The sequence below is a fragment of the Budorcas taxicolor genome, chromosome 23, assembly GCF_023091745.1.
Source record: "Budorcas taxicolor isolate Tak-1 chromosome 23, Takin1.1, whole genome shotgun sequence".
Classification (NCBI taxonomy): domain Eukaryota; kingdom Metazoa; phylum Chordata; class Mammalia; order Artiodactyla; family Bovidae; genus Budorcas; species Budorcas taxicolor.
The window spans coordinates 20600440-20612820 of NC_068932.1; the positions used below are offsets into that span (position 1 = coordinate 20600440).

General features: G+C 42.9%; 1 protein-coding gene across 1 annotated transcript in view; it reads right to left on the reverse strand.

Annotated features, from left to right (window-relative positions):
• Positions 1-2685: 2685 nt before the first annotated feature.
• The window catches only part of CPN1 (carboxypeptidase N subunit 1), a 28353-nt gene continuing 18657 nt past the window's right edge, over positions 2686-12381 (reverse strand). Inside the window, exons 5-9 of the mRNA XM_052661108.1 lie at positions 12070-12181; positions 9428-9567; positions 8125-8224; positions 5656-5774; positions 2686-2844 (exon numbers count right to left, since the gene is read on the reverse strand). Coding sequence (XP_052517068.1) covers positions 2686-2844; positions 5656-5774; positions 8125-8224; positions 9428-9567; positions 12070-12181 — 630 coding nt within the window. The remainder of the gene's footprint in view (positions 2845-5655; positions 5775-8124; positions 8225-9427; positions 9568-12069; positions 12182-12381) is intronic.

A 12381-nucleotide genomic window follows, 5' to 3' on the forward strand; every position in this document is an offset into this window, starting at 1 on the left:
GGGTGTTTCTTCATGTCCTCTGAATTCTGCCTCTCTCCCCCATTAGCTCTGATTTCACATCCTTCTTCCACATATGAGAAAATTTTATACAGTCATGGCCAGGCCCTGTATTTTCCATATAGTATTCTGTCTGTATTATCACCTCCAGCTTGAGTGAATTTTACTCAGCATAGCCTTTAAGGTTTGGTTGAAAACCTGCCATCTCCTTTAGTGCTTAAAATCCTCAGGATGGCAGGCCAGGAGGGCCTGAATGAGAAGGCTGCAAGTCTTGAAGAGGTCAGGGAAGCCGTGGGGGCCAACAGGAAGCCTCTGGCTCAGTCCGAGTGGCCTGGTGGTCCCCACCCCCGCTGCCCCAGGGTCACCTTCTCACCTGGCTCTCAGCAGTCTCTGCAGTGACTCAGCCTTGCCGCTGCTCCAGCCAGCTTGTCAGGCTATAGCCAGGCTGATGGCTCTAGATCTGATTCTGCCTCTCCCCTCAGTGGAACCCTTCAGCGGCTGCTTGTTCTTCTCAGGATAAAGTCTGAACTCTGTAATGTGGTTCAAAGGTCCTGCACATTCTGGTCTCTCCCCACTCCACTGACCTTCTGGGCACCTCACTCGCTCCCCAGTGCTGAATCTCTCACAGTTCCCTGAAGGGCCCCCTCTCCCATGCCGCCAAACCTTGGTACTTGCAGTCCCCTCAGCCTAACTCTGGTTCCCTATCTTTCGCCACCCCTCCCCCTGCCCCCATCAATGCCTCTTTATCTGACTTTGTTACATCTCACCCTAGACTTTACCAATTCCAATATGACTTTCCTGATCTTCCCAAGATTATGCCGGGGCCCTTCCCACAGGTTCCCTGTCCCCTCACCTCAGAGTTCACTTAATCATAGCAATTATCACAAGGCAGTGTAATGACCTATTTGTCTTCCCAACTAGGTCACGGCAGCCCTGAGATCATGCACTGTTATCTTATTTCTCTTTGTATTCTCAGCATTTATTGAGAGCAAGGACTCAATAAATGGCCCCTGCATGAATGAATGAATAAATAAAAGTATACTGTTCAGCCAGGGAAAGCACTGTGACCGTGCTTTGCAAACATCAGCTTTGCTAAATGACTATGTATAAAGGAAGCTGAAATCAAAGTAAGCGATATTCAGACAGTCTGGAAAACTCAAGTGCATATAGCAACCTCAGGCACAGTCTTACTGAATTGAAAAGAGCCCTCTCAAGTAGTTCCCTCTTTATAACAATAAGAAGGGAACCAAGGGATATGGGATTAAAATTGGGAAGAAAGAAAATATCACCTGAGGAGAGAATTTCCTTTTTAAATGGGAAAAGATACATTTTCTTCTGTCTCCCATTTGACCACAGATTGAGAGATTGCTCAGGTAACAAAAGAAAATCATGTGTTCATCCTAATCTTGAATGGTCTCCTGCAGAGGGTGGATTGTCACAGAGAGAGCACTTCCTGTTTTCTGGTGGATGTGAGAATACTTGCTGAGAACAGCTAAACTGCTCAATGTTGGGAAAGGTCTGTGCTTGGGAGAGGCTGAGGAACCATTGGTGGAGGATGACAAGGTGGGGAGAGGCGGAGCAAGTGTGGGGGGAAATGGAGCCTGCCCTGTCTCACTGAGCTGAGCCCTGAAATGAGTGATGATGTACCCCTCTACGGCCTGGGGACAGGGAATTTAGGAACCCCAACATGCCCAGTGGGGGGTTATGAACTTTTGTGATGAAAGACTGCATATTCCTTCAAAACCTTCAGTGATGTCTATTTTGCTTCATAACACTTTTAGTACAAATGGTTCATTCTGGGAAACTCAGAGGGTGGAGAGTACTATGTATTCCTGAAACAGGGTCAGGACACAGTCATTCCACAGGGGCATCTCTACTACCCAAAAAATGTTTGGAAGATGCATGTTGTTTAAAATGCTTGTGTATGAAAACAGGTAGCAGAAGGATTAGGTGCTTGTATGTGAAATTCTTTAGTTAATAAGAAACTATTGGCTCAGGCTTCCCTGATGGTCCAGTGGATAAGAATCTACTTGCCAAATACAGAGGACACCGGGTCGCCCATGCGCCTAGAGCCTGTGCTCCATAACTAGAGAGGCCACGGCAGTGAGAAGCCTGCACACCTGCTCACCACGACCAGAGAAAACTCCGCACAGCAACGAAGACCCAGTGCATCCAAAAATGAATAAATAAAAATTATTGCTTAAAAAGCAGTACTATTTTTTTGAAAAAAGAAACTATTGGCTCTTGTTGAAACGGTCCTCTAGGATTTCAGAATGGGCTACCTGGTCTTGCTATAGGAAAAACGTCAATGATGGATCATCTCATCCTTTCAGCCATTCATCCAGAAACCTTCATTAGGTACTTACTGTGTTGCAGGCTTTGTGCTAGACTCTAGAGGGAGAGTGATTAACCAGCCAAAACCAGTCTCTGGATACAGCGTGCATTGGCACAGAGCCTTCTGGACCTAAACCGTATCCCTGGAAATGGAAAATCTTAATGAACGTCATTTGCATGTATGTATTAGTGCATCAGAGGGTTTACCCTTGGAACAGATGGAAACCATTCTGAATTGTTCTGAATATGTTTATATTTAAATATGTCTCAGATAATAAAATAGAAAGAATGCGTCTTCTGGTGGGAGAGCAGGAACAAAGCCTTTCCAAAGCGTTGCCCCGGGCACTGTGGATTTCAGGCAGGGCCTCTCTGGGGTTGCTTCATCATCGGTTCTTTTTTCCTAGCTGCCCGGGGCTGCACTTTCTTTGGTAAGACTCTGCCTCTATGCCCTGAGTTGGGAATTCTCCTCTTAGGGGCTGCTTGAGAGGTGCTTCTCTTGAGTTGGAAATTAACCTGGAAAAAAAAAAAAAAAGAAGCTAGGCGAGCACAGAAATCAGTTTTCCATTTCCTAGAACTGAAATTGGGGGAAGACCAGTTTGGATCCTGCTTTACCATGGTTCCAGGTCCTGAGAACAAGGAACTGAGGAGAATATCACAGCAACCACCCAGTGTGGGTGGTGTCATACAGGCTTGGCTCATATTTCCCCCAAAATGGCTCATCATAACTGATAATACATAGGGTAAATCTGGATGAACTTAACGTACATTTATTTTATATGTAATAGCAAAAAATTTCTACACTCAAGGCATGATTTTTGCCAATACTGCTGTTCAAAACAAGAGTTAAGATTTCATGGTGCCACAGTCATCACCTTTAAGCTGACTACATGACTCACAGGTACTGTGCTCAGGCAAGCCAAAGAATGCCTCAGACCTTCAGAGCTAAACCTTCCAAACCTAATTGTTTGGAAATAGAGACGATACAGACTGTTAGTATGGATTCTTAAATTCTCAGTGTCCTCGTGCACTAATGCCTGTTTCCAGCAGTACACTGAAACCTTCCTTCTGGCCATGCACACAGAGGTGATGTTTCTGACTGACAAGTGTGGGATCTGTGGGCTGTGCAGAAGCCCTTAGAGCTCTGGCCCAGGAAGGGAAAGGCGAGGATGTGGCGCCGTGTTCTAACCACACTCCCTGGAGGCATCCTTGGCTCTCAGGCCCTGGGAACAGACTGAGCTGCTGAAGCCAGCAGGGAGTTGGAAAACATGTGACAGACAGACCTCTTCATGGGGTTATTTCTTGCCCCTTTGGGAAAAAACCCACAGCCAGCTAGTTTTCCCAAAGCCGGAGAAATCAGAGCCAATTGTACTGTATCAGTACTATTTCTTATATATAGTGTCAATATAAGGATCAAGGAAAGGAAAGTGGGGGGAGAGAGAGAGAGAGACAACAAAATGAGGCAAGGACAGAGAAAGGCGTGGGACATCTGGACGGCAGTGAGGGAAGCCACGGGGAAAACACTGGACTCTTGGAGACACTTTAAAGAGCTTTAATTGTAGCAAAAAAACCCTCTAGTAAATGATCTTTTTTTCTTTTCTTTCAACCAAGTAGGTCTCTGCTTTAGAATGGGAAAGAGACTCAACTGGGATCAGTAAGTGGATGCTTAGTTGTGACTGCACCTGAGAAATGTATCCAAAAGATAAAAATTTTCCCCTCTTAGTTATATGTGATGCAATGATGGGTTATATCAATTCATTTAAAGGTTATATGAGAAAGGAGGTAAGATCTTTTCAAGCCTAATTTGTTACTCAAGAGGATTTGTCCTTGTTTGAATTTGCAATTGAATAAACTTACACATAGTGCAAGACTTCTGTGAGCAGCTGCCTAACAGTTATTTGATTTTAGGGTAGATGAGGAGCAGGGGGATAACAAGGACAAAGGCAGAGGGTGCACCGACTGGGAAATTGGGAGCAAGTTAACAGGCTGCCAGGGAAGAGCTACTCTCTGCTTCATGCATCTGCAAGTAGAAGTTGTTTATATCCTGCAGAAGAAGGGAGTGGAGGGACCAGGACCGGGGAAAGCGGGAGCTGTCTAGAAATTTCAAAGGAATTTCAAAGTCTTTAAAGAGCTCTTTACTTTGACTCCTGTGTTAAAAAAGAGGTTATGAACACAGGTGCTGAGCTCAGCACAAGGCCATGTAACAGACTGGCTGAGAAAGCTGTCTTGCAAGTCCCGCAGAGGCTGGACTCCGGGCTCCCACTTACTCACCATGGGTACTGGACAAGTTACTCCTGTTCTTTGAGCTTCAGCTTCCTCAGCCACAAATGGGTTTATATACAGGGTTGTTATGAAGGTTAAATGAGATGATTCTGGAAAGCTCTCAGGTAACGTCTGACACACAGTAGCTATTCAAAGAATAGTACCTATAACTATTTGAAAAGGCAAGATATTTGACTGCATTGAGTTAACAGGGAAAGGGCAGAAAGGTCTGCTAAGTTCTCAGGATGTACAGAGAAGGAATAGGACAGAGTGAGGGGGCCCAAGGGACGACCTGACATGAGGGAAAGGTCCACAGATGCTCATTAACCGGGACGGCCTCATTACCTTTGCTTTGTTTGAGAAACCTGAGGATTAGTGTCCATGATCTTTGAATTTCTTTGGCTCTGAGATCCCAATCCAAAATGACCAAAGATAAAAAGGCCCAGGCTATAGATCAAAAAAGTTTGTCACTTCTCATCCTGTCTGAAAGCCTTTTGCAGAGTTGAATATTGAAAAGCACCGAGGTGAGTGGAAAGCAACGCTGTCTGGGCACATGGGCACCAGAAGGGGGCAGAGTGCCATCTGGTGGTGGTCCTTACTGATGACGGCGAAGACTGTAAGCCTGGGTATCTGGACAAGGTCTCTGGGATTTGTTGAGCACTTTCTACGTGTAAGTCACTGTACTAAATGTTTTATGTGCACCTTCTCACTTCAACCTCTTGTGAAAGAGGCATTATTATCACCAGTTAAGAGAGGAAGAAACTGACGATGAGAGCAATCAGGTAATTTGTCCAAGGTCTGCAGACAAGTGAGCTGGATTTAGAATCTGGCAGTGTTTTAATCACAATGCTACATTAAAGAGAAGGAAAAGGAAAAACCAAAAGAAATGGGGAAGGATATAACACAAGAATGACAGAAGAAAAATTAGCATAGGGGAGCAATAATTTTGTTTTTCTCAGGTGGTGAAAGAGGGAAGCTCGGCAGAGGTTAGAACTACACAATTGATTATTTGTAACTCTGCGTACGTGATCTTTACAGTGCTCTGTATGGGTCAGCCTAACTTACCAGCTTGGGTTCCGCAGGACCCACGGTCACACTCACGGTCTCTGGGTCGAACCCAGGTGCTGTGGCAGTGACAGTGTAGGTGCCTGGAAGCAGCAGCCGGAAGTAATCGCCATGGGCACCTAAAAGTTACAAGGATACAACTCAGTCCGCTGATGAGAAATCTGCCCCAGATGAGGCTTTGATATGAAAAACAATCTGAGGGGTTTAGCTGACCACAAGCTTAATTTTTTTAAACAGCCTGATGAAACTGGTAAAGATCTAAAACAATCATAGGCTGTCATAACATTTTAAGATCATGGGCCTCAGCTCCTGGAAGTAGAATTTTCACTGTGCTCTGCACTGAGAGTACTATGTTTAATTTTAGATCCTGCATGCATTTTAAAACAAACTCATGTCCACTGAAGGGTCACTAGGAGAAAGGTTGAAAGATTTATGAATGTTTTTCCTGGTAAAGAGATGACATGAGATCTTTGTTTCAACGTCTGAAAAGTTATTGTGAAGAAACGATGTCTACATAAAGAAATAAGAACGAGGACAGAAGTAAAAATTCAACAACATATGAGTTACCAAAAAAGGAATGAACTGCCTTTTGAAATTGTGAGCAGAGACTGAGTGGAGTGAGGGGCTCTAGGAAAGCTACACAGTTGTGCAGTGTACAGCCTGTATCAGTGGACATGATTCAAACAACCCGATGTCAGTGCTGTTGTAAAAGTATAAATTTTTTTTTAATTGGAGAATAATTGCTTTACAATGTTTTGGTTGTCTCTCCTATACATCAACACGAATCAATAATAATTATAAATATATATATAATATATATATCCCTTCCCACTTGAGCCTTCCTCTCTTGTATGTAATTTTGTATTAAATGGGAGGGCTGGACTAAATGACCTAAATATCTGATTTTGAGAATCTTATTTCTAATATTTCTTCCATCACCATCAAAAGGGGAAAATAAAACTGAAAAGAAAGCCTGTTTCTCAAGACAGGGATGTAGTATTTTTGCTAATGACTTTATATCTCTTTAGAATAAATTATGACTGTGCCTTTAAAATTCTTTTTATTGTAACAGCAATGAAGAACTGACATAATAAATGCAATTAAGAATGAGAGATAATAAATAATGAAGAAGTCTCTGCCACCTATAATGTCTGTAATTTACTTTAAAATTCCTTAGTAAAAGCAGTGTGTTATAATGCGTACATTGGATACTTTGTTATACCCTAGGGACTATCATTTTCTTTAATTAGAGGCTCCAACTAGGAGTGGTTAGCTACCACTGTACCAGAAAGGCCTAATTCCAGATGCAGCTATTACAATGGCTTCAGCTATCTTTATCTTTTAGCAACACTAGATGCTTTGCTAAGTAGCATAATGAACATTAGCAATGAGCTCTTCCAATAGTGAAAAGAGTAATTTATCAATTTAGTATCCTGCGTGTTAGAAGTGAGTTCTTATTGCTGTAATTCGTGGTGTTCAACATGTTGATTGACTAGAATGAGACATTTCCCACCGTTGCATGAATAGGATATAAGAATCTAACAAGCTCTGAAGCTCTTAGGGGTGTCAGAGCGTGGCTCCCTAAACAGTCCTGGGTCCAAGTTACTGGACTGGAAGAATCTGGTGTCTGATGCTTGACTATGAGTCTACAGAATTCTGCCTTTAGAATGTTGTTGCCTTTGCCTTGAATGAACTGTTCATGGAAGAGGTGTCGGGAGCACCTTAAAGAATGTAAGTTATCTCGTTAAAATTGAGATTTCATGCAGTTTAAACAGATTGAGCTGTAAGATGCCTGTTTGGTAAAGCTAGCACGGTGAAGTGTGGCTGAGCCATGCTGGTGTCAAGGTTGGAGGAGGCAAATCTCACCTGCCCCTAGTCATGGGAGCTACTGCTCTACATGAAAACCCAACCAAACACCACCAAACCCCTAAGAGCTGGGCCTGATCAAACTGGGCTGGGGCAGTTTGCAATACCATTGTGCCGTGAGATAGTCTGTACCATTCTAGAAGGTTTCAACTTGGCTCCAAGAAGACCTGCTCCCACCATCAATCTTGCCCTCAGGGAGCCTACTATGGGATACATCTTACCAACTTTTTCCTAAACAGAGCTGTAACGAAATGCCTGGCTTGGGGTCAAGACTAAACATCAGTTTTACAGTCCTTTTCTTTTCTATCCCATTTCACATCAGTATGAGAGCTATTAATAACCTCAATCCCAGAAAACACCCCTAACAAAGTATGAGGCAGTGACTCCTGAATGCTGAGAGAGATGTTCACATTTGCATCTTCCTGGCCCTTGTCTCTTAATTCCTGTCCTCAATCCTGTTATCCTTCCTTCCTCCAATCCCTCCTACCTCCAGTGTCCTTGACGTCCCTGCTGGTCTCACTGGCTTACGAACTGGCTTCCTGACTATGCTGAAGACCGTGAAGCAGTAAAGGCTCCCTTCTCATAAAAGCAGTGGCCACCTACCCGAAGTGACATCATGATTAATCCCACCGACAGAAATGACAGCATCTGCAAGATTATTATAATTCTCATCCCTCACCATTCCCTTGATGCCCTGGTGGACCTGTAGGAAAGTATATAGTGTATAGTTATGTTCACAAAACATTTGTGCCATGTTGGAGAGTCCTCAAAGCCCGTCCCCATGTGCTACTGCACTTGATATTCACAAAGATTATGGTAACAGATTCTTGATTGGTCTTTCTGTTCTCACCACAATCCCCAGTAATCTCAAAACAGTAGTCAGAGTGATCCTGTTAAAATCTAAGTCAAATCGTGTCACTAATCTCCTTTCTATCTCTATGAATTTGACTACTCTTCATACCTCATATAAATAAAATAGCTGTTTTTTTGTGACTTGCTTATTTCACCTAGCATAATGTCCTCTAGGTTCATCCCCATTGTAGCACATGGCAGAATTTCCTTCTCTTACAGCTGTCCGTCCACTGTGTGTCTCTGCCACATTTTGTTTGTCCCTTCATCCACCAGTGGACACTTGGGTTGCTCTCACCTTTTGGCTACTGTGAACAATGCTGCTCTGAATACAGGTGTACAAATAACTCTTTGAGATCCTGCTTTTAGTTCTTCTGGATATATACCCTGATTGGTTTTGCAGGATCATATGGCGACTCTGTTTTTACTTTTTTTTCAGGAACCATCACATTGTTTTTTCTTAGTGACTACACCATTTTACATTCCCACCAACACTGTACCAGTGTTCTAATTTCTTCACGACACTTGCTATTTTATAGCAGCCATCCTAATGTGTGAGGTGGTACTTCATTGTGGCTTTGATTTACATTTCTCCAGTGATTCTGAGCATCTTTTCATCTGCTTACTGTTGGCCTTGCATTTGCTACTATGACTTCATCAGGGAGCCCCCTTTCCCCTAGATATCTGAACCATTTACTCCCTTACCTCCTGTAAGTCTGTTTAAATGTTACTTTCTCTGTAAGGCCTTCTTCATAGCATTTTGCATTTAACATGTTACAAATTATTTTATTTACTGTCTGTCTCTCCTTACTGGAATACGAGCTGCATACATGCAGACATATATATTTGTTTACTCTTAATCCTCAGCACAGAGTACGGTCTCTGACAGATAGCTGTGCTCAATAAAGTGGAATGAATTAATTTCACTGGTAGAAAAGCTGAGATCTATTGTATTGAGTCAGAGCAAAAGTCAGACCTGAGTCATACAAAATACCTTGCCTACCATCAGAAAACACTTCCCTTTCTGTAACCAGGACACTTAAAATACGGAATTTACCTGTTCCAAGAATTGGATTAGGGCTTCCCTATTACCCAGCCACTCGCGTTGTAATTCCTCTTGCAGCGGGAACTTGTCACAACTAAGTTCCAGTGTGATCTCAAAGCAGTTGGTATGGAGATAATTAAAGTCTTGCATTCCTAGGGGAAAGAGAGCAGGGGCAGAGTTGTATAATCAAGTTCCCCACTCAACACTCAATTTCTCCACACTCTCTTCCCCATCACCTGCTGTTCTCCCTCATCATCTCCAATATTCTTCTCCTCCATAAACCCTTTCCTCAGTTCTCAAATTCACATGTCTATCTATCTTTCCAGTTTTCTCCCTTCACAAATGCCCACTGTGTGGTCTCCATTCCCTACTTCTTCCATTTCATGACTTAACTTCTTGTCTCTCTCATCATACCAAGGTTTGCTTATTACTCATGCCTTCATATCAGACAATTGCTGCTCTCAGGGGATAGATTCTTCTCTTGGACCGTGATATTCTTCAGATCTGGGAGGTTGGAAATGAGATGGTTATCTTGCTTTCACACCCTTTCTCCTACCTGAGAACACAGCACCAACTTGAAAATAGTTATCCTAGAAAAATAGACTCCAGAGAAAGCAGAAGGCAGATATAGTTTTTCTTCATCAAATGCTTGCCTGTTTCTATCCTGCATATTATTTAACTGAATCAATCACAATGAATATATTTCTGATTATTAGAATGGTATTTATCTCACAAACTTATTGGGATTAAAAATTCTTCATCTAATCAACTTTTTACCTGCTCTCTAAGCTGATGAGTGCAAACAGCTTTTATTAAAAGAATGGGGAAAGTTGGAGAACAACTCTAGCTTGTTACATTGATTCTCTCCCTGAATCAGAATTACCTAGAAGGCTGTGACTTCCAGCCAAATACAAATTGCTGGGCCTCAGCCCCAGAGTTTCTGACTCAGTATGTATCCAGTACTTGCTTTTTTTTTTCAACAAGTTCCCAGGTGATGCTGATGATGCTGGTCTAGAAACCTCACAATCATTTTGATATAAACTTCATGATCTTGGAATTAAACCCATTTAATTAGGGGTAATGACTAAATGATTAATGATTTAGTGGAGGCATGGGTTATGCTATCCCAGAAAATGGGAAGGGAAAGGAAGAACAAGTATTTGAAAAAGTATACTTTATATTTTACATTTGGGAGGGGGTACTTATTGCTTTGGGGCTTCCCAGTGGCACTAGTGGTTAAGAACCCTGCCAATGCAGGAGACTAAAGAGACGTGGGTTTAATCCCTCGGTAGGGAAGATCCCCTGGAGAAGGAAATGACAACCCATTCCAGTATTCTTGCCTGGAGAATCCCAAGGACAGAGGAGCCTGGTGGGCTACGGCTCATGGGGTCGCACACACTCGGCCACAACTGAATCGACTTAGCACACAAGCACTTATTGCTAAGACTGAACGCAAAAGGAGAAGGGAGCTGCAAAGGGGATGAAATAGTTAAACAGAATCACCAACACAATGGACATGAATTTGAGCAAACTCTAAGAGATGGTGGAAAACAGAGGAGCCTGGCATGCTGCAGTTCGTGGAGTCTCAAAGAGTTGGACATAACTTAGTGACTGAACAACAACTTACTGCTTTCCTAATGTAAACCAAAGAAAGTAAAGTTCAATCTTCTTGCTTTGGGTTCAAGTGAGTTTTGGCCACAAGAAGTCCGTCATCTTCCTAGTACATGATGACTTGCTAACCTTCCTTCTTCCCAGTCCCCATAGGACAAGCCATCAGCTCAGCCCTCACCAGCGAGTTTCTACTACCTGGGCTCTGACCGGTCAGGTGTGAGAAGATGGGAGAAGAGAGCTGCTGCAACATCATTCCTGAGAGAACCTGGTTTCCTGCTTCAGCTCTTACCTATCCTTAGGTTCTTTATCTACTGAAGGTTTGTAAACAGAGGTTACATCTTGACCCTCAGTGATGGGAAAAGCCCAAAGAATAGAGAGCAGAGCCTCTTGCTAGAGGTGTCTGCTATGTTATCAGTGGCCAGTGTCCATGGCAAATCCCTGCTGATGGGAGATGGGCAGGCAGGGTACAAGGAGCACATATCAGAGGAATTGTCTGTCCAGCCTGACATCTCTCCTCATCTTTGGTATATGAGGCATACCTCATGCCACTTAAGAAAAAGCTTCATATTTATAAAGCAGGCGTTTCCAAATGCTCTATGTGCATTATTTTATTTAATACTTACATAAAAATCCTAATGCAAGTAGTGTTATTCTTAAAGTACAAATGAGGAAACTGAAGCACAGAGAAGTTAGGTAATTAGCCTGAAGCCACATAACTAGTGAATGGTCAAGCTGGGTTCAACCCAATATAACATTAGAGACCACACTCTTAACCACTTGACTACATTCCTATGATCTAATCCACTATGTGAACCATCAGTTCTAAAGGACCACACAGTGTTCCAACCTCCATTTTAAAGAATTACAAGATGATGTTAAATGCCAACTTAAGGCTTCTCATTTTTCAGATCTCTACTTGAATGCAAAATAGCATTCCTGTCATATCTCTGACAGGATGCAAAAATCAATTGACAATTTAAAAGGAGAAATGAGTCCCAGTGTACTTCAGCTTACAGCACTCTTGTGCCCAGAATTCTTCTTACCCTTGCTGAGGGAATACCAGGAAGCCCCATTGGTGATGCCGTCTGGGAAATAATCCCCACAGTTCCAACCTTGGTGCATCCATCCATGTGCATAGGAGTAGACCTTCGCCAGCTACAGGTAAAGTGGGTGAGAAATGACCTTGAGTGTCCCCAACTCATATGGCAATGCTCATACTCAGAAGCAGGGTGAGGCCAAGAACCCCACTAGGTAGAAACAATTGATTATTTCCTTTTGTGAAAGAAAATACCAAGGGCAGGAGAAATGGAGAGATGGTATGTGCGTGTGTGTGGAATGGACTAGAGTTAGGAGAT